General features: G+C 41.5%; 1 protein-coding gene across 3 annotated transcripts in view; it reads right to left on the reverse strand.

Annotated features, from left to right (window-relative positions):
- The window catches only part of AQP9 (aquaporin 9), a 39,808-nt gene that overhangs the window by 11,059 nt on the left and 7,116 nt on the right, over nucleotides 1-21,633 (reverse strand). For all 3 annotated transcript variants that reach the window (XM_080396675.1, XM_080396676.1, XM_080396677.1), the window contains 4 exons: nucleotides 13,846-13,972; nucleotides 8,633-8,770; nucleotides 5,963-6,081; nucleotides 4,063-4,280 (listed from right to left, as the gene is read on the reverse strand). In XM_080396675.1, coding sequence (XP_080252801.1) covers nucleotides 4,063-4,280; nucleotides 5,963-6,081; nucleotides 8,633-8,770; nucleotides 13,846-13,972 — 602 coding nt within the window. The remainder of the gene's footprint in view (nucleotides 1-4,062; nucleotides 4,281-5,962; nucleotides 6,082-8,632; nucleotides 8,771-13,845; nucleotides 13,973-21,633) is intronic.

Raw genomic sequence — 21,633 nt, forward strand, 5'->3', positions numbered from 1 at the left:
CTAATCTCAGTGCCCTGTTCATGATAATATTACTCCTTGTTCAGAAATGCCTTGAATGTATATGTTTTGCCTTTGGAATTATTTATGTTTTGCCCTGAGGATATAAAAAAGGTCCTGATATTGTTCTACTGTGTTTATAGATATGTCTGTTTTTGAGTCATGAATGTCTGAGCCCCTGAATTCCTGGAACAAGCACGGACTAAGGTTTTATTGACTTCATCAGTACAACAAAATCTCTATCAAGTACTTGCATGCATTCCTCTGTGTGTGCCCGTGTGTGTACATAAGCATATGATGGTGTTTCTGGCAGGTTTTTCTAGTCTTGTTCCATGAACTGACATGTGCCTTGTTGGCTCCTGCATGACCTTCCCCAGATTGTGGCCTGTATTTGCACCAGCTGCTGTCAGCTGCACTTTAGGCACCCTCTGCTAAGGCAACGTGTGTAAAGTCTTTATAGAGGGAGATGCCAAACCTGAAACAAGATAAGGACACAGCTGAGTTACAAGTTTCCATGACACTCAATCCTCCTTCACTGCCGCGGGAGCAAGAACTCTTTGTGACAAGCACAGACAGCTTCACCAGAGCTCCCTTTGGTTGCCCTATGCCCTAGCTTATAGCTTTGCTGCCAGGTTAGGGGGAGAGCATCCAGCTATGCCTGGGTGGCCGTCAGGTAGCTTTGCTGTGGAGCAGAGCAGGATGGAGCTGGCTGTGAAGGGCAGGAGGTGGTGTGCAGGGCGGGCAAGGGGTACTTGTGTTAACTGCAAAAATTTCTGGGAAGCTGCAGCATATAAGCTATATGGACTGGGAGCCGTGGTCTGTTTTAGGCTGGCAAATAGGTATCTCACCTAGCCAGCTGCTGCTGGGCGGTGGGATAAAGCAGTTTGCTTAAGGAATGCCGGGATAATTCAGCCGTTCGGCAGCGTGGAACGTGTCTGGCTACTGTTCCATGCTCCGGGAAGAATGCAAAATATTTCCGAGACCCTTGGCAGTCCGCATCCCTGTGCAGGCGAGAGGTGCGGCTGCTGACCCTTTCCCAAACGCCGTTCAGTTTAGCCCGGGCGACGTGTCCCCAGTACTGGCGGCCACGAGGTGTCACCGTTACCGCGCCGGTGGCTCCGGGCGCTGCCGGGTGCGCGGCCCGGCGCAAAGGGACCGTCGTACCCAGGGGCAGATGTGCTATGGCCGGCTTCAAACGCTGCTGGGAAATAACTGCTCTGCGGGGCCCTTCCTGGCCTTCTCATTGCCGTTTCACCCTGTTACGCTTGTCAAAATCCAGGCTGGGGTTTGTACTCGGAGTGCTGCTGCCTTCTCACTGCAGACAAAACTGCGGTGTCCACCATTTATCTTAAACTTGTTAAGCATGTGCTTAAGAAAGGCTCCTGGTTATCTCCGTGGTTTTAGGACAAACAATTAGAAATGTTTAGGTCTCTAAAAACAGCTGTTCCCTCTAACGATGGGGACAGTTGCCACCCGTGACGCCTACCCCAGCAGGTTGAGCAGTTTGCAGGAGCAGGCCACAGTGCTGGCTGCATCTGCTGCATGGAAAATGGTGCTGTCTGTAGGGTGCTGGAGGGACACCCCCTTTCCAGCTGCACTGGGTCAGAACAGCTTCTGATGGGAGCCTTTAATGAACACAGATCCAGGTGCACTAGCTAGGGCAACCATACCATAGCCTGTGTCCCTTAACTTGGGTCTCAAGGAAACTACACCTTCAGGCACCTTTGTGCAAAATGTAGTCACAGCAACGTTTAGCAAACTCCTGCTTAGCTGCCTCTCTGTCCTCTGGACAATGCCATGGTCCAGCAGATGTGCTCCCTTCCAGTCTATTTGAAGTTCCCTGCCTGAGAACATGGCAAAACCAGAATTCACTGGACCTGCAAGCACAAAGGAGGGTAGAGGATATTCCTCCCTGTGAACTAGCTATCTTCATGTTTAGAGCATTTGCTTGGGATCAGGGTGTAGGGAGTCTCACCCTTTGTATCTGACCTGTTCTGAAGTAGGGCTGGCCTGGTTGTCCCTGGCTGCTCTGCAGGCAAACTCACACACTCACTGATGCACACAGGGAGCGACTCGGCCGCCTTGCGAGGTCCTCCTTGTTCCAGTGAGTGTCCAGTGTCTCTTCGGGATTTCCTATTGCTCGGTTTGTGCAGTGCTCCCTTGTGTCACTGCGGAGGTTTCATGCTTAGGTCCCAGTTCTTGGGCATGCCTTTTACCGGAGAGCTTAAGCACCTTCCTCACAATTGTGAATTCCATTTAAGCTGAGACATCTAAGATTTAGCTGTCAGCTGTAGCTGCATCACTTCAGCCTCTCATGCACATGTAATGCCAGGAGAGTACCAGGCGGTTCAGGACCCTAGCCACAATCGCTCAGGCTTTTCCCACGGCCTGCAACTGATGCACAGCTTCCAGCTGCCCAACTGAGCTCAAGTTCCCCTGAAGTTCCACTTGGATCTGTACTGTAGATAAGAACGTATTCCTGTTGTATCATTCCCTTGAACTTTGTTATAGCTGTAGCCTTAAAACTGAAGGTAGGGAAGAAGACTTTAAGTTTATCCTAGCAATGACCAGAGATCTTGTATCTTGTTTTTTATGTTTCCATTTTCAATTTTCTTAGTAAAGTCTTCACAGTGGGGATGCATTCCCTCTCTGTATATAAATCCTAAAACTAAATTAAGGAAGAGCCCGTATTGCTACAGATATAGTTTGCTTGTGGTTTCTTAAATGTAAATAAGTAAGACCTTTCTGTTAGAGAGGGGGTGAGTTCACAGGTATTCTGTGACTAGACTACAGTACAATTGGGCTTCCAGTCTGTTCCAGCAACATAATAGCCAATTTAACAGTATATTACAATTTTAGCACATGACACTAATTAACATCATAGTCAACAACTACTTGCATTAAATAGTCATGAAAGAGGAGAATCCTAGGTATAGGGTGTCACTCTGTGTGCTGCTGCCTTAAATAAAAGTGTAGTCTAATAGTACAGTGGCAGGAGGTGCTGGGAAGGAAAACTTTGGAGGTAATCAGGGCAAAGAGCTGACCTCCTGCCAGTGGCTCACCAGAGCTGTGCTACATCGGAGCTTTGGATCTGCCCTATGGCATGACTCGCTGCCTGTTTTTTCTATGCCATGCCTAGCTTTTTGTTGTTGCTATTCAGATGAAGCTTTGCTACTGCTCTCCTCTAAGGCACATGATTTGTGTAGATGGAAGTCATACTAAATAAATACAGATTATTTGTACTTGGTGAAGTAGCTAAAATGAAATCTCTATTAACCAGAGCTCTCTAGTGGTCTATAGTACTTCTGGAGATTTCGACTTGTAAATAAATGGAAAAACAAACTGTACAAAAATAAACAGAAAGATCTACCTCCTGATGACAGATTACTCTTACTTAGATATCCCAGAGTGCCTCTTACACTGGATATGTGTAAGCTGTGGATTTGATGTGCAACTAATTAGCTGTGCATTTGGCCAGCCAAGACCGTGTGCGTGCACACACGCATGCATAGGGATTTGAGAGTGTGCTCTGAAATGTGGGAAAATGAAGGGAGCTTGCTTTCATTCACTCCTTCGCTCCCAGGCAGGAAATCAGGCTCTTAGATTGTGTATTTCTGCAATAACTCGGTAGGAATAATAGCCTAAATCAATCTGATATGTCTGTGTTTTTTACAGCACTCAGTAAATACTTCCAATAAATATTCCCACCTAACTCTCTCACGATTTCCTTTTTTTTTCTGAAAGCTGCAGGACAAGAGAAGAAAGCACTTTTATATTTTCAGTGACCTCTAAGAATCTTTGATATTTTGGGAAGGGTCTGCTTGAAACAATGATTGATATTGGGGATAATGCATGTTTGATTTGCCCTAGGAGTAGGAAATCCTTTTTAAAGCCCAGTTCCTAGAGGATGTCTGGCTTAAAGTGCATGAATAGCTTCTTCTGGTATGCAAAGAATTACCTGTATGTATATAAAGTATGACTTGGTACCATGTTGAATCAGGATCTTGCTTTCCTAGGAACCAATTTTAGCTGAGAGCATTTTACTTCATATCTAGGCATACTTACGTGAATACTTCCATCCCCCATCCTGCAACGGCTGTGAAGAGCCTTGGGCCTAGATCCCTGGCCGGGTTCATGGCACAGCCACTGTTCATTCCCAAGGAGCATGTAAGAACGATTATAAGAAGTCCTACTGCAATTGGCTCCAGGCCCTTTGGTACGCTGTTATTTCTGGTGTCAAAAATAGCAAATACAGCCAGAAGAAGAACAGCTGTTGACATCACCTGGCCAATGCAAAGAAAAGAATTTGTATAAATATGTGCAGATTCCTTCCAATAATGAAAAGAGGGGTTATGGCAGCTCGGAGGATTGTGGTGGCTTAGAGCTGGTATTTAAATTTATCCCACCATACAGAGTAGCAACATTTTGAACCCGGTGCCCCCCTGCCTCACACTAATGAAAAGTTTTAATATCTGTGCTGAAAGGAAAAGATAAGGAATGTGCTGAGTACATTTGGGGAAAAAAAAAAAAAAAGAAAAAGAAAAAGCAACAACCCGGTGTGGAAAGAATAGGGATTTAAAAGGCATCTCCTGTGTGAAGTCTAATGCTTTGTTTCCTCATTTTTTCCTATCAATGTAACACTTCCATTTACTTGATTTTTTGGTAGTTCTGCTATGCCAATGCAATCAATTACACTGATACCAAAGTGTTTTATGTGACTGTATCCTGCACTGATAAATGAGACTACGTATGTGTGTATAACTCTTTATCCAGGTATTGCATAACATTAGAAGAAAAAAGTGACACCTACAAAGTCAAAACTGAGCACCTAAAACATTAGGAATTACCTAAATTAAGGTTGTATATATAACTAAAATGTGCACTCTGTATTGCATATGCTAACTGAGCTGATGAAGTTAATTTTCTTGGAATTACTTTGATGGAAGTGATGCTCTTTTATTTTTTAATTGATTTAAATTGAGTGCTTTGTAAATGTCAGTTTTGCTAATAATTAACGTGGGGAAAAACAGACAAAAGTTTCAGTGGTGTCAACACATTAAATTCCTATATTGATTTAAAGAAGTTTAAGTTTGGGGGGTTTAAAGATTATTTTGGTTTCATCTGGTTTTAATTTTGTTTTTAAACATCCATGGGTAAAAAAGATTTTCTGGAAAAGTCTGCTGACTGATCCAAAGACCAGAATTGTCTGTCTTACAAAATTTCAAAACAATGTTTGGATTTTTTTGAAGCCAAATTGAACAATTTTCAATCTTTTACGTAAGAAATTCCTGTGCTCCAGTAATCCCTGGGTTTTCATAGCTTGCTTATGCAGTATTTATTTCACATATGCCTGAAGAAGATGGTTAAACTAATCAAAGTAGGCAGAAGATATCAAACAGTGAAAAATGAAGTTTCATGAATGGGATTAGAGGATGCAGATTGGAAATGGTGATTTTTTCAGTTTCGGTCATTTGAAAAGTAACATATAATACAAAACTATTTGCAAAGAGAAGGTTGGAGAGGAGTCTTACAAAAGCAGAAAACTCAGTTGTTCAAGGTGTGTTAAACTGTTTGCTTAAGCATTACTTAAGAAACACTAGGCCTGCAAAACGGGCTAGATTTTGACATAAATGGACATGGCTCTGCTGAAGCTTTTGTAGAAACATTGATTTATGCTGGGGAAAGCCTCTTATACATATTGCATTAAAGACATGTAGAGTGCAACAATTAATATGATGTATGTGAAAAGAACAACTTGAAATGATTTTGCTTGTAAAATACGACTAAAATGTAACCCCCACAAACAGCATTGCATTCTCATTGCTATTGTACACAGTGATATATGACCAAAACCATGAGATTCATCATACCCATTAGAGACCTTTTTTTTTTTTTTTTATTACTGCTTGGTTTTACAGTTTTCAGTATGTTTAATTTGTAGAATCAAGACAGCAAGTGCACTTACCTGATCTGCAAATCCATTTATGAGGGAAAGATACGGAGCAGGATACGTTGCAAAGATATGTGCTGTTGCATTAGGTCCTGTGACTTCAAGTGTTCCATTGCTATACTCCATAAAGGCATCTATAGAAAACAGCCATTACCTGGATGCATTCCTCCATGAACAGTAGATTTCCTAGGACTAGAATGTATGTGATAGGTCTGTGCGCTTCACATTCTCAGCTGAAATCTGTGCTTTTTTCTGGGAGCAAATTAATGGATTTGAGGTAATTTACTAATCACACCCACCTCCTGTGCCTTGAAGTACTCTTCTTATGGACACCAGCTTTCACCATGGGGCTGATTTCCACCCCACCCCCCCCACCCCCCCATTACTCCAAACTCAGCGCCAAGGAGCATTTTCTGATTCTGAACGTAGTTGCATTATTCAGTAAGCGGTCCTACATTTGGCATGATGCCCCTATAAATTCATAGTGTTCTGATTGTACTGTTGTGGATTCCCAGCCGCCAGGAATTGCTGTATTCCATTTGACAGTTGTGCAACGACAACTTCTGGGAATGATCTCTCCTGAGAGACCTCCTTTTTTAAAGGAGTTTGAATTTTTCACTCTGTGTGGGCTTTACACCCAACTGCTATGCTAGTCAGCCAAGACAGGAGAGGGGTGGCAGGGCCCAAAACTTCAGTTCTTAGTATACTTAAGTTAGTGCATTTTTATATGTGTTGTAAACATTTATTTATATTGTAAAAACATCTATATTTATGTTAGACTATTTAAAACGTATTTGAAGTAGTATGATATGACTTCTGTACTGAAATAATTCACTGCCTTGACAAGCCCTGAAATGGTAGAAATAAGAAGACACTAAGATGAAGCACTCAAAAATCTCCGTAGGCAGGCATGAATAATTAACACTATGCCTTTATTTCACGAGTGGGTCCAGTGATAAGGTGATACTTGTGGGTAGAGAAACAGCTCCCCATCTCCCATGGGAAGGCATGGTGAGGATCATTAGCTTCTCCTGAAGATAGCAGACAAACCAATTTTTCCTTGCCTCTGTTTTTTCTAGCTTTGCTTATAGCCATGATGTGGCTGCAGAGAGTATTTAATTGTTAACTGTGGTCAGGCTCTCTCATTTGCAGCGTCAGATAATTTTGTTGCATTTAACTATCAGAAAAAAAGGATAAGAAAATTTCTACGCTGTGGATTATTTTGTGTACCTTTGGAAAGGCCCCATGTTCAGCAGCCTAGCATGTTTATTCATGGGCGTTGCTGAAAATGAAAGCACCCTAGCTCAGATATGTGTGTGTGGGGAAGATGATGGTGTTGAGCACCTATGTCTATATTTCTACTGGTGAGTTTTCAGTGGACCTCAGTGAGTACACAACTCTCTTGCAAATTGCAGGAAGAAAGAAATACAGAAGAGGTTTGGGAATTAAAAAGAGCAAGAGGAGGGCAAAGTACTTGAGCAGAGATAGGGACATGAGAAAATCCTGCACTCCTGAATAACAGGAAGAAGTCTCTAACCCTAGCCCTAGGTCCCCTGTCTTGGCTCCCTATCCTGCTGCTACTCTTTGGCAGAACACAGCGAATCCACCCCCAGCCCCATGTGCATGTCGGCGTACTGCTGCGTCCTGGCCACAGCCTTAATCCTGGCTGCCTGGCTTGAGGGGGACTTGGATTCAGATGCAAATCCTGTTCTGGACTCCCACAGTCTCCAAATTATGACACTAACCTTAAAACAAAAACCCAACCCTCCTCTAAACTCAAATAAACAAACAAACAAAACCCCACTAAACCCAAAAGAGTTAGCACAGTTCCTAAAGATTTTTCTGTTCACGATTGCTACTGGTACTGAGCACCTAGCTGGCATACAAAAAAGCATTTCCATTTTTATACTTTCTCTGTTGCACCTAGATCCAGCACTGTCTGCAGGCGTAACACCCATAAGAGAGATGCTTTGGATGAGGTGAGCAGGGTCAGCAGAAGCAGAGTTTTGGAGTAGGCGATTGAAGCAACTGATCCAACTGAGTGTATTCATCAAGTCAGGAAGTCTGTTACTAGGGTTTTTCCTTTTGTGGCACACCATGTAAAAGCAACATGCCTCAAGGATGGGGTAATTTTTTTTTTCCTTTTCCCCCCCTTCTAATATGTGACCCCTTTATCACTCTACCTGGAGTTCATTGCCTTGGAGAGCTACCTCTCTAGGGTGGTCTGAAGTTTAGTCAGGGGGGACTTGATCTCATATCCTGTAACCTCAATGAACGATGTTGGTGATACTTGCCTACAGGCACTTGGATCAGGTCTTTAATGTTTTTAATTTGCTTGGAAGATGAATAGCCCTATATCCTGGCTATTAAGTAATTTAAAATCCTTACTGAGAAATACATGCCCTCAGAGTATCTGATTTCCCCTGAATAATTTTTCTAAATTTCAGAACATTTCTTGGAGTATTATTGTTTCAGAAAAGTTGTAGGATACCTGGAATGTTTGAGCCTTTTTTTCCCCTTCAAACTCTTTATACTTCTTCCTTTCCTCTTTATTGGCTTTAGCTTCAGCCCTGCCATTAGCCCTGTGTGAAGTCCTCTGCCTGCTTGGCATTCATTGAAAAACTGAGGCCTCAGAGACTGCCTGACCTCTAGGTTGTCCTGTGAGCATGTCTAAGGTGCACTCACCGTAATAAATCCCAAAGACAGCTGCTGCTCCAACAAATGCTCCCAGGAGTTGTGCTAATATGTAAATTGGTAATTTGGTCCATTTTAATCTTCCAGTCACGCACATGGCTAATGAAATGGCTGGGTTTATGTGACCACCTGAAAAATAAATCACCAAATAAGTCATATGGATGACTCGGATACATGAGAATAGGTGAAGGGTTTGTTTAAATGTGGACACTTTCGAGCACGAGACTAGTACATGCTTTTCTAGATGTTATTTTGCAATTAAATGCTGACTGCAATTAAACTTAAACAAGTTGGATGGAATTAGAGTGGGGGGGAGGGGGAAAGCCACCAAGATCCAGTTTCCCTCTTGATGTCTGCAGACTGAGCTATTTATCAAACTGCTGCCCTACAGTATATAATCTGTAGATCTATAGACAACTTTTCTAGAAAAAGCCTAAATCTGTCCTATTGGTTGTAATGGGAGGGTCCATCGTTCTGCACATGTTTTTTCTCCTCAAGAGTCGGCTTTTTATTTTTAAGGGTGGATTGGGGCAGTAGAACATTATTTCAGTTTAGCAAGCATGTATTAAGATTAAGGACTATTACTGGCTTGATGATATATCTTGAGGCAGATCTGGAGTACCCTGCATTTAACTAATGTTTATGTCCCTGTCTTCGACCTGGTCATGAACATAAAATAAAATAATGTTAAGGCTGTATAGCTTCATGCTGACTGTTGGTGAGCTATGCCTACGTGGGATCTGGGGATAACAGTGCGTAGTTCTTCATTACAGGTTTTCATCAAGCTCTTACACCCTTCAGAAAGGTCCACAATAAGGAAACTGATAAAGTAGCTGTGCTGAAACGGAGTTCTATTTCTTGTGGAATTTCCTTCCTTTATATTTAGGAGTAGCTACACCTAAAGTCACACATGGAAAAGATTTCAGCAACATTGGAATTCTCTGTGAGAATTTAAGTTTCTAAAATATATTCATTATTATATCACAAGTTAGTCACTTCCCTCAACATCTTTTATCAACATGGAAAAAATGTGTTGAATGCTTTTGGGGTTTTTGCATTTTTTCCAAAACACTTTTTGCATTTTTCACTTCTTACAAGTACGTAGCTGATACTTAACAAATACAAATTGCCAAATAAACAGATGAAACAGTACTCCTCAGTAAAAATACAGTAAACCCCAGGTTTTGCAAAGACCTAGGGGATCCATTGCTTACTTTCCAGGTAAAGTCTAATTTCAGCCTGTACAGTTATCAGAATAAAATGGCCTTTGTCTTTAATAAAATAACTAAAAGAGCGTGACCTTTGTCTGTCAAAAGCCTAGTGATGGAGAAAGGGCCTCTATGTACAGTTTCTGTGTTTGTTTGCACTTCAGGTCAGTGAGTCATTATCTTATGAAATCCAGGCACCTTTGATACATAATGAACTGACAAACACAGATAATGAGCTGGATAAAACCTTCTTTGTATCATTTCCAAAACTCTGACCTAGTAGCATCAGTCTTGAATTAATTTTGAATTCCTTACTGTGTTTCAAATTCTTCAGCACAGAGCAAATAGATGGATGGCACCTTATTTAACAGCCCTTCATGTGAATGTTGATAAATTGTTGTCTTATCTTTTGTTCTTTACTCCAGCTGGAATGAACCATTTTCCTTTCTTTCAACACCTGATATTGTTCCCCACCTGTGTATAATACAGGGTGATTGTGATGGCCAGGACAAGTCATAATAATATTAGACATCTCTGATTAACATTACATCTGGAAAGGAAAAGTCTAGTTGAAGGCTCTCATGCTGACATAGGGAAGTTAAAAGCTTCTTGGTTCCTATGCCACTGGTTAACCCAAGTTAAAAAAAAAAAATGTCCACTTTGGACAGTGCATTCCCTATTTTTTTGTAGTTGCAGTGATCATGTTAATTAATTTGTTTCAAATGTTAAGTTGGAAAAAACAGTGGGAAATTATCTAGGTAATATAGAAGAAAATTAGATAGAGGAAAAGCTAAAAGGGGAATTTTCCCCTAGATAAAAACGCTCAAATTCACCAAGTGTACAGACTATGTATTTTATGCTACCATGAATTTAGAATTTCAAAACAAACTGATGCAAAATATTTTAGCAGTACTTAAACATGAGACTTCATGGCCAAAAAGGCACAGAATTTGCTAACAAATTTTGTAGGAACTGATGTTCTAAAACGTCTACTAGTAATCATATGCTGGATAATCACAGCCTATTGAAATATCTGTTCCTATTCTTCCACAGAGAAAACGCACTGCAGGCAGAATCCTTTGTCATGGGAAAACCACAGGAAGCACAATACTACAACATCTGCAACTGCTGTGCCCTGTTGGGATTGAGCTCTAATCTTCTATCTAGTGGAGATGAATATCCCTTAAAGATTCAAACGTAGGGCAGGTTAGTGTCTTTCCAGGGTTTTGTTGTGAGTTTTGGGTGGATTTTTTCATGATACTGCCTTAGGAGAGTTTACCTGCCTACATGTAAACCAAAAGCTGTAGTTTAAAGGTATTTAGGTAATAGGAATGTACTGCTGAATTAACTTTGTGTGGTATTAAGGAACCGTTCTGGTCTGTTTCAATGACAGTAACAAGACCACCTGTTTTGTGGTACCTTGAGCACTTTCTAATGTGAATTTAGAAACCTCCTCATGCATGGTGCCTCCATAAAAGAGATTGTAAAGGAGAAGAGAATAGGCCACGCTAATTTTTGCTATAGCAACTACTTATAATGGCCTAGTTATATGTAGAGATATTTGCCCAGATGGACATTACCCTCTTTATGAAGGGTAAGAAATGTCTCTATGAGAACTGGAGTACAAAGGCACCGTTTACTTTAGGAGGGTAATATAAACTCCACATACAACATGGAACATTATGTATTGTAATACATAAAATATGTATTGTTACAACTTATCGTTTTCTATTTTAAAGGGAGAATTTAAATGTTAAAAGCAGTTATGCTGATGTTTCTGATATTAATTTGGCCAAAAAAAAATGGTGGAAATAGCAGAGAAAGCACCATCCAATATGGCACATGTAGACACTGATTAGCTAGCCAAGCTACAGACAAAGGACAGATGCCTGACCAATATACATTGGGGAAATGTTATAACAGAAACAAGGGCAATGCATTGACATTATATCACAGAATGGATCTCTAGTACTGAATCTTTTTGCTGTTTCTGTTTTCTGTAATCTGCTGCTTCTGTGAATAAGCAAACAGATAGGAGCAGACTTGCTACTGCCTGTCATAGGACGTGAGGAGAGAAATTGCACTTTGTAAAGTGAACGCTGCTTACTACACCCACTAGCTGGTCATTCTACCTTCTACTTAGCTGGAACCATTTTAGCTGGTGGCTTGGATTCCGTAAGCTTTTCATGGTTATTTCCATAAACACAGTGCCTGTGCTGTCCAGGATCATCCCTCTTGACAGAATTTTCAAAGCAAAATCAAGATTTCTGGTTTGCAGAGATCACTTTCCATGAAAGCCAGAGGTCTGCCAAGGTTTGCACACTGTAGCTCAGATCAGAATTTGGTGGAAGATTTTGTCGAACACAAAAAATTGAGAGAAACAAGGACAAATTGTTGACAAGCGAAACAGGCAAATTGTTATTGCCAAGCCATTCCCCATCATCTCTGAAAGGCCATGGAGAATGGCAGAGGTGCCCGAGGACTGGGGCAAAGCCAGTGTCACTCCAGTCTTCAAAAAGGGCAAGAAGGAGGACCCGGGAAACTACAGGCCAGTCAGCCTCACCTCCATCCCTGGAAAGGTGGTGGAACAGCTCATCCCGGAGGTCATCTCAAAGCATGTGGAGGAAAAGGAGGTTATCAGGGTAGTCAACATGGATTCACCAAGGGGAACTCATGCCTGACCAGCCTGCTAGCCTCCTTTGATGGAATGGCTGGCTGGGTTGATGAGGGGAGAGCGGTGGCTGTTGTCTACGTTGACCTCAGCAAGGCTTTTGGCACTGTCTCCCACAACACGCTCACAGGTAAGCTCGGCAGCGCGGGTTAGAGGAGCGGGCAGTGAGGTGGGCTGAGAACTGGCTGAACGGCAGAGCTCGGGGGGCTGTGACCAGCGGCGCAGGGTCGCGCTGGAGGCCTGTGGCCAGCGGTGTCCCCAGGGGTCAGTGCTGGGCCCAGCCTTGTTCAACTCCTTCACCAGTGACCTGGGTGGAGGGGCAGAGCGCGCCCTCAGCACCTTTGCTGGTGACACCAAACGGGGAGGAGCGGCTGCCCCCCCAGAGGCTGCGCTGCCCTTCAGCGAGACCTGGGCGGGCTGGAGAGCTGGCGGAGAGGGACACGGGGAAGTGCCACCAAGGCCAGTGTAGGGTCCTGCCCAGGGAGGGACAGCCCCACGCAGCAGCACAGGCTGGGGCTGCCCTGTTGGGGGGCAGCTCTGTGGGGAAGGGACTGGGCTGCTGGGGGACAGCAGGCTGCCCACGAGCCAGCAGCGTGCCCCGGTGGCCAAGGGGCCAGCGGTGCCCTGGGGTGCACGAGGAGGAGCGTGGCCGGCAGGTGGGGGGAGGTGACCCTCCCCTCTGCTCTGCCCTGGTGAGGCCCCAGCTGGAGCCGTGCCCAGTGCTGGGCTCCCCGGTTCCAGACAAGGAACTATGGGAGAGGGTCCAGTGAGGGGCTACAGAGATGGTGAGGGGACTGAAGCGTCTCCCTGATGACAAAAGGCTGGGAGAGCCGGGGCTGCCCGGCCTGGCGAGGAGAAGGCTGAGAGGGATCTTCTCCACGCACACAAACACCTGACAGGGGTGTCAGGGGGACGGGGCCAGGCTCTTGGCTGTGGTGCCCAGCCACAGGGCAGGGGGCAGCGGGCACAAACTGGGACACAGGCAGCTCCAGCTGGGTGTGAGGAAGAACTTCCTTCCCTGGAGGGTGGCAGAGCCCTGGCACAGGCTGCCAGAGGGGCTGTGGAGTCTCCTTCCCTGGAGACATCCCAAACCCACCCGGACGTGACTGTGCAGCCTGCTGGAGGGGACCCTGCTGTGGCAGGGGTTGGGCTGGGTGGTCTCTGAGGCCCTGACTGTTCTGTGAAACTGATGCAGACTCTGCTGTAATGGTGCTTGCTATTGGTAGATAAGTAATTGTTTATGCCATGAAACGGAAGTAATTGAATAAGGTAGCCTTAAGACTGTGGCAGTAAATGCTATATAAGGAAAAAAAAAAGTCACTTACCAGAAACCCCCCCCGATACATACACTGCTATGGTGACTGCCATTGCAAATCCGACCGATATCGTCATGGGTCCACCATGGGCTCCTCGGCTAAGGACAGCCTGTCCCACACACCCACATCCAAGTGCCTGTATTTTGAAAGAGCAAATGTAAAACCATGAGTGTGTCTGTCAAATGTTATCAGTTAGTTGCAATGCCTGCTGCTGTCCAGATATAGCTGAAAACGTTATTAAATATTGAAACAATGCTCAGATTTAATATTGTCGGCACGTATGCCATTGTTGCCTTTGCTGCAGTGAACATTTGCTCTTTATTTTCCCCTGCTCTGTGACCAGGGACAATGTCTGTTAATAAGGACCTCTCTCTCCCCAGAAAACAGCTTTCAAGTACAATGATGGCATACAGGTCGGAACTTGGAGCCTAAACAAGATCTCACTGTCTCTACAACAAAGTGAGGAGGGAATTAATTCTATGTGGTAAGTCTTCAGTTCCAGACTGTAGTTCTAAGCAATGAAAAAACTATTGTAAAAATCATGAAAGATAGTTCAAAATGCTTTTAATGTTTAATGTTGAAATTCTGACAACTTTCTGGAGATTAGAGTGTGTGTTACTGTTATGCTGCCTTGATGTCATATATTGCTCTATCAAAATATTTCACTGGCTCTGCAGCTTGAACAATTAGTTGAAGCAGGGATACCTGAATAATTCACATTGGGGAATTCTCAATGGATTTAAACTAGCTTCCATTTTGTGTTGGTTCCCCTCAGAATGAAATTCAGCAATACATTTAAATGTATGCTTACGATCATGTTTATTCAGTTCTAAAGCTTCTGCTTAGCTTCAAGCATATGTTTAGGTCCTATTAAAGTGGGTAGGAAAGCTTTTCAAAGGTACAACAGGCCTTTAGTTTAAGATAACTAGCTGATCTGTTTCTGCCAGAAATCAAGTTTTGTCTTTGAAAATCTCCTTTTAAAATACATGCTTAAGTGCTTTTACTGAATAAGGACCCAACACTGTAAGATATTAAGTACTATCTATAGTGTAAAAACTTTTACTTCTCTGCAACTCTAAGTGATCTGAATCAAATCATAACATTTCTGGGATGTGACTAGATTTATCTTGAGCAACCTTAATTACTTTTATGTTAAATTGGAGATAGATATATTTATATTATATTTCTCCTTTGGTACATGTGAATCTGATTTATTTTTTTTCTTCCTATAAAAGTGTTCCATCTTAGCCAATGCAGTTACTTTGGGTAATCTCCTTGCTTTGCTTTACTGATCTGCCGTTACTGCGTGTCACCCATGACTGTATTGCAAATATTCTTCCTAACTATGCATATTTGAATACATAAAATATAGGTTTTAGATGTGCTTATTTTCAGTTGCAAGGCAGTTGCATTCAGAAACTGCGAAGTAATGGGAAAATCTCTCCTGCCTTAGAAATAGATGGTACTAAAAAGATGTGGTGATTGAGGTTTAACAAGCAAGTCCTGATAGAATAGGTGCAATTTAAACAGGCAAACTCATACTTTTGTTTCGATTATTTCCCCAAGGGTTTTAACTAATACAAAAATGTGACAGAAAAGCTCTCAATAAAATTACACTCTTAACCAGCTTTGCAATGCAGATGGAGTTTCTGTTATAAAAGTGCCCTGAGACTGTGTCATATACCCAGGTGCAGTTCTTGCCTTGAGGTCATAATCATGCAAGCAAACAAAACATTGTCTGGTGCCAAAGTGTTACAGCTGTCAGATTACGTAAGGGTAGGGTGGTGTTAGATAGCAGTAGTTCATTGGACTGTATAATTGAAAGTTACAAGACGTATTCCGAGCTGCAGTGAACTGCTGTGCGATGAATGACATATGCTTACGTTAGGCATTCTCATTGCTATTAGTACCATATACCTAGCAATTCAAATGGTAAGCACAAATGCACCTACAGATTTTAAACCAAAATGAAATACCTTGTAGTTGTTTGCAGCTGAAACGACAGGATTTTTTTAAAACTTCATATGAGACAATTCTAGGCATCATGTATTTATATGCTTATTTAACGTGGAAAGAATGGGTATGCAGGAAGTTTAAGATGAAGGCACAGTTCTAAAGGAGGTAGAATTAGAAAGCTCTAGCCTTCATTTTTCAGACTTCTCAAAGGGAGTGTGCCAGAAATTGCGCCGAGTAAGATTTCGTGAAGATATGGCTCAGACGTGGAACAAGTTTAAGTAGGCTGGTCTGGGGGCCTGTGTACACTGGGGTGCAATTTGCATTCAGGCAAGCAGGTAGATCTACATGTATGCACTTGTGTTCTGAAATGGCATCGGCAAGGTTTTGCAGATTCCAAGAAAAGGCCATTCTTTTGAAAATATTACCCTTCCTGTAAGGACAATCAAAGAGAAAACAGGAGTGGCAAAGAAAGGTATAGAAAAGGATAAGGGACAGTAACACACTTGAGTATATCAACTACGAATTCAGAAAAGGGAAGGAAATAACAGAGGGAGGCTGTGGCTTCCCTTCTCCGATTACCAGAACTGAGGAGAATCACACAGAAACAGCTGTATGGTCCTCTTGCAAAATAGCTTCTGCTCTGCAGGTCATAGGGAAATATGCAACTCCAGATGCTCCATTTTTGTGCTAACCAGTCTCAGAAAGCTTGGTCTACAAACAAGAAGGGATACAAACCAGCCTGAACACAGCTGCACTGGCTTCTTGCTTGGTGGAGGCTGGTAAAGGACCGCCTGCTCATGCGCAATGAATGAATGCTACTGCAGGCATTGTCAGCGTATGCCTGCTCTGGGACGGGGAACCTGGGAACTGAACTCACACACCTGAACCATGTCAAGATAATATTTTCTCCATCTGCCATCATTTTAAGATGGAGAGAAAAAAACTTTCTCATACCTACTGCTGCTAGGTTGACATAACTGGAAACTATCACCCAATCATGTAATTACATGAACAGCAATTTAATACTCTGTGAATCTTTGCTCGGCTGAGCTAAGACCAACTAGATCATCAAGTTGTAAATAAATAGTCTAAGTTTCTAGGCCAAGCTCAGCTATCAGCTGCACCCCCACAAACTCATTGACTGAAGCACATGGAGTCAATGAGAGTTTAATTTACAGTAGAATATAGCCAGATCTCTCTATCTTACCTTGTTTTATCTTATGTTACCAAGTTTTCGTTTTAGCAGTTGTCTATAGCTAGATCTACTTAAATTTATTGGAGCAGCTTTAGTACTGACTTTTTGTTCACAAAGTAATTGGATTACTGTTGTAAATAATGTGTTTGGGTGTGGAATAGCTGTCTGCACAGTCTCTGCCAAAAAACTTGCTTCATAGATGTTAGATTCTTCTCTTTGTCTTGAGTAACAAAGCTAATGTTAGGAAAGAAAAACAACTGGCCTCCAATGAGCATAAAGTCCTGTTACTCCCTGGAAGCTTGCAGAACTTTTATCTCTGTCCCACTTATCGGAGAGACTAAAGATCATTTTGCCTCCATCTGTGCTATTTGCAGGATTTTTGCAAATGCTTGTAATAGCATTTTTTGGTGTAAATAGGTTTTCCTGCAAGATCCGAATCCAGAACTTTAGGGAATCTATTTTTCTACATGGCCTGTAAAGCTTTAGACATCTTAAAGCAGAATGCTTATATATATATATATGTATATATAAGAAAGCCCCTTCTTATCAAACAGGTCTAGTGGTAGTGTGCATTCATAGCCATACACTCTTACTGTAACATTAAAGCAGCAGCCGAGCCTCCTGTGTTTTAGTGGCATGGAGACGATGAGGTGTGTTTTGCTGTGCCTTGTACCTCACCCTGCCAGGCGGTGGGTAGTCACATACCTACAGTGGGGTACCACGGATGCCCCTGCAGGCAGGGCACGGCCTCAATGGCTGCACAGCTGCTGATGCTCTACAGGAATACAAGAGTTAATGTGCTATAAGGAATACAGAGTCAGCAGTTATAAAAAAATCTGATGGTAATTATAAGCCGTATAATTGCAATGAGGAAAAACTAGAAAAATAGTTCAGAATTTCTGGTTTAGTCAGTTTTCAGGATAGAACAGTACTTAAACAACAAACAGCTAATTACGAAGAACCTCCAAGGATCCCTCCACCAATTCACAGTTTTCTGTAAGGGTGCCTTTGTTCAGGCAAGGTACCAACGCTGCCCCTTTCCCGTGCCACTCTCACACCAGTGTTCTCCTACTGTTCCCCAGACAGGTGTTTCAAGCTCGCCTGTGACTTCTCCGCTCCCCTTTTCCAGACTGGATGGGCTACAGTACCGCTCTGGAAGAGTCAGAGAGTCCTTTGGGGGTTGGGAAAAGTGGTTGTATTTGCTCTTCACGGTAGGTAGGGATCTCTTTGACCAAAACTGCCTATAAAAATATTAGAGGGTTGTTTATGATTTACTGTAGTCATGAACAGTTCCCCCTGTGCCCCATTAATATTTCCATTTACAGTTAGTTTGGGTGCTGCTTATAGAGGTATAAATAAACTTTTCAGATAACAAGCTGATTTCTAAATTATTTAGAAAGCAAGTCTGCTTAAGAATGTATCTATTACGTTTCATAATAATGTGTTTTATAAAGAATTAGAAACTCTTCCCATGCAGAGCCATATTTTTGCTATGTTTGTGTATTATGTAGGGCCTTAATTCAGACTGGGCTTCCAAGCATTCTTTCAATGGGGATGGTGATGCTAACAGCAACAAAAATAGAGACATGTTAGATCTACTAAAAACCAAGGCTTTAGCTCTGCAAGAATTCAGGTTGCAGGAAGCTCCTGTTCTTCCAGGAAAGAGCAATCTTCATCTAATTTAATACTGAATATTTGCTATCTTTTGTTAAAGCAGATAGCACTTAAGATTTTTAAGGTGAGATAAAAATGCAGCTTGCTGGTCAAGTAATTTTTAAATACTTTAAAAGCACATGGCTCTTATTTTATCATTAATTAAATATTTTGGTGGGGGCAGAGAGGATTTCTGTGTATCACAATTTAATCAAACTTGGAGTAATAAAAAAATCACTATTTCCATTCTCCTGATGATCTGGGACACAACCAATATCCTCTTGGGTTCAAATGGAATTCCCTTTATTTTTTTCTGACTTGTAATAAAATAAGGGTTTGAAAAAAAACCCTTATAATTTAGTTAATTAAATAGTATAGATATAAGCCTTAAAATTATTGCCGTTTTGAAACAATTTTTTTAATGACAGAAATCATTACTACATGGAGATAAGAATGTAAATTTAATAAGGCTTTGGATGAATTGTTATATAAAGCTTCTAAAACGTATAAAGATCTGGTTCAGATTGTTCTGTGGGAAAACATACAGTGAAAATATTGAGGGAGAGACTATGCTGTGTTATATAAACTGATGCTTTTAAATTTTTATTACTGCTTTTGCACATGCAATAGGAGACAAATAAAAGCTTGAAATCACCTAGAGAGAATGCAAAGGTCTGCATTCTCTCATATGTTATTATGATTAATATTGCACTCTTCATCCTGAGATGCTAAAACGCTTTTCTTTCCTGAATTATGTAGGGCAACTGGCTTGAGTCAGTATCTTCAGTGACGATTATTTTCTTTTTTTACTAAGTTATAGAAATTCAGGAGAGAAAGGAAATTAAACATTTCATATTCAGATACAAACATTCAGGAGTGAAATGTGGCCTAGGGACTAGGAAGAAGAGGCTAAGCAAGGGAAGAAAATCTTGCCTAGCAGCTTCTTGAGAACAAAAAGAGCCTATTCAGGTGCTGGTTCCCTCCTGGGTTACTAATTCGTTCCTGAGCTGAGATGTGCTTCTCTGCTTTGCTTCCTACAACAACTGAAAAGTTCAAAATCTTTCTAAACTCTTATTAAAATGCATTTAGTGTCTGTAATGGTGCTCAGGGAATTGTACCATTCAGAGTGCAGGAGCAGGCGTTGCAGCTGCTGAGAGAGGTTTGCTGTCCTCTCTTACGAGTACAAGGGTACGTGTATCATTTCTTCTACTCCTCCCTTTGGGCGCAGGAACAGGGTGGCTGGATCTTGGATCTTTGCTGTGCCCTTATGGTTGGAGGTGCACAGTTATGAGAAAGCCTCAGTATGTTCTCTTCCTAAGCTGTTTTCTATTGGTGGAAAAAAAAGCAGAATGCCTTTAGTAGTAAAGAAACCTTGGAGGAATGGGTTAGAGGAGCTGAGTCAAATTTGCCTTTAAACCAGACCACAGGTTGGGGAGCTCCTTGGAATTCACTTTCAGCCAGAATGGTTTATTGAAGCGTTGAGATCACAAAGATATAAACTCACTGTATGGCATGAAATGCATTTATTATCTTTTATACTGTTCTCCAGCTGTTTATGACAGTTTTTAAATGTTATTACTTTTGTAACTTTTTTTTTTATTTGGTGAAACTTTTGAAAAAACAGCCTGTAAATTTGTGTCTCTAAAACATAAATTCAAGTTCTGCAGTCGCAGTTGTATGTTGGAAAGATGCAAGTCTTCTGTGAGGCTCAGGGAAAGTACCTATACTTCAGTCCTATAGATGCAAATTTTTTGGAAAAAAGTGAATCTACAGAAAGGTATTAGAAAATTAAGTTCATCTTACTGGAACCTCTTGGTTAAACAACAAGAGCTGAGTTATGTGTTGGGGCTGATGTTGCAAAGATGAAGATAATTCTCTTTTAAAACTTTCACATAACACAGAACATCTGAGTCACCTGAAAGTTTAAAATGTCATATACTGGAAAACTTAAGTTTGTATTGAAAACAAAAGCTTTCCTGTGACTTTTCAGAATTATTTGCTGTAATAGACATTTCAGGGTAAAAGAACAATTAGGTCACTTTCCTTTCAGTTCTTTCACACTGCTAACTATGCAGCTGAATTGAAGAATGACTTCAGGGAAGCAGAAGTGTTGACTAGAAAAAAAAGAATTATTTTCATTTGATAATCGTAAAATTATAAAAATAATACCAGTGTGCAAGAACACTTCCTTAACCTCAGCATCATGAAGGGGTCTTCACTACCACTTTGACTTCTGCTTGCAATGCTGATTTAATTAGTTGCAAGAAGGAGGAAGAGTTCTCATATCTTCAGGAGAATCATTAGCAAAATTTCATGCCTTCAAAATATATGCAACTGGTACAACTTCAGAAAAAGAAAGGACTCTGAGTTGGTGACGACAGGGAAAGGAAGCATCTTATTCCCATAGAATGAGCAGGTTTGGTCTGGAAGTGCAGGATTAATTTCTATCACATTAGATTTATGAGTGACTTCTATTATTTATTGGTTGTACTGTAGTATTGCTGCTAGAGACCCTAATGTATGGAACTCTGACACAGGAGTCGCTTCTCAGAGTGCAAACATTGCTAAAGCCCATGGTATTTGTAGTGTTACATAGCATTCTAAAAGCTGTTGAGTGACACATCAAAATACCAATTATAAATAAGTTTGAATAACCTTTTTTTGTCTAGCTTTAACAAGCTTCAGTTCACTGTCTAAGAGTTAATTATACAAAATTCTGTACTCTGGGAAATTCATTACTGATGGCAAACGAGGTAGTCGTTAGAAGCTACTGCTATTTAATTTCCTACCTTAAACAAGACTTGCTGTAAGCAATTCCATCCTATACAAAGAGTCTCCCTTTCACAAAAAATTAGAACATGGAATTTATCTTTGTGTAAAATTTCTAAGTAGTAATTTTGTATTAAATGCTAAACACTTATTTAAGGTATAAATTATCAAAAGCTACATTTGCTTTCATGTAATACGTAATGAGGATTCCGATGCATGTTTGG

This window comes from Falco punctatus (assembly GCF_963210335.1).
Source record: "Falco punctatus genome assembly, chromosome: 7".
Taxonomy (NCBI): domain Eukaryota; kingdom Metazoa; phylum Chordata; class Aves; order Falconiformes; family Falconidae; genus Falco; species Falco punctatus.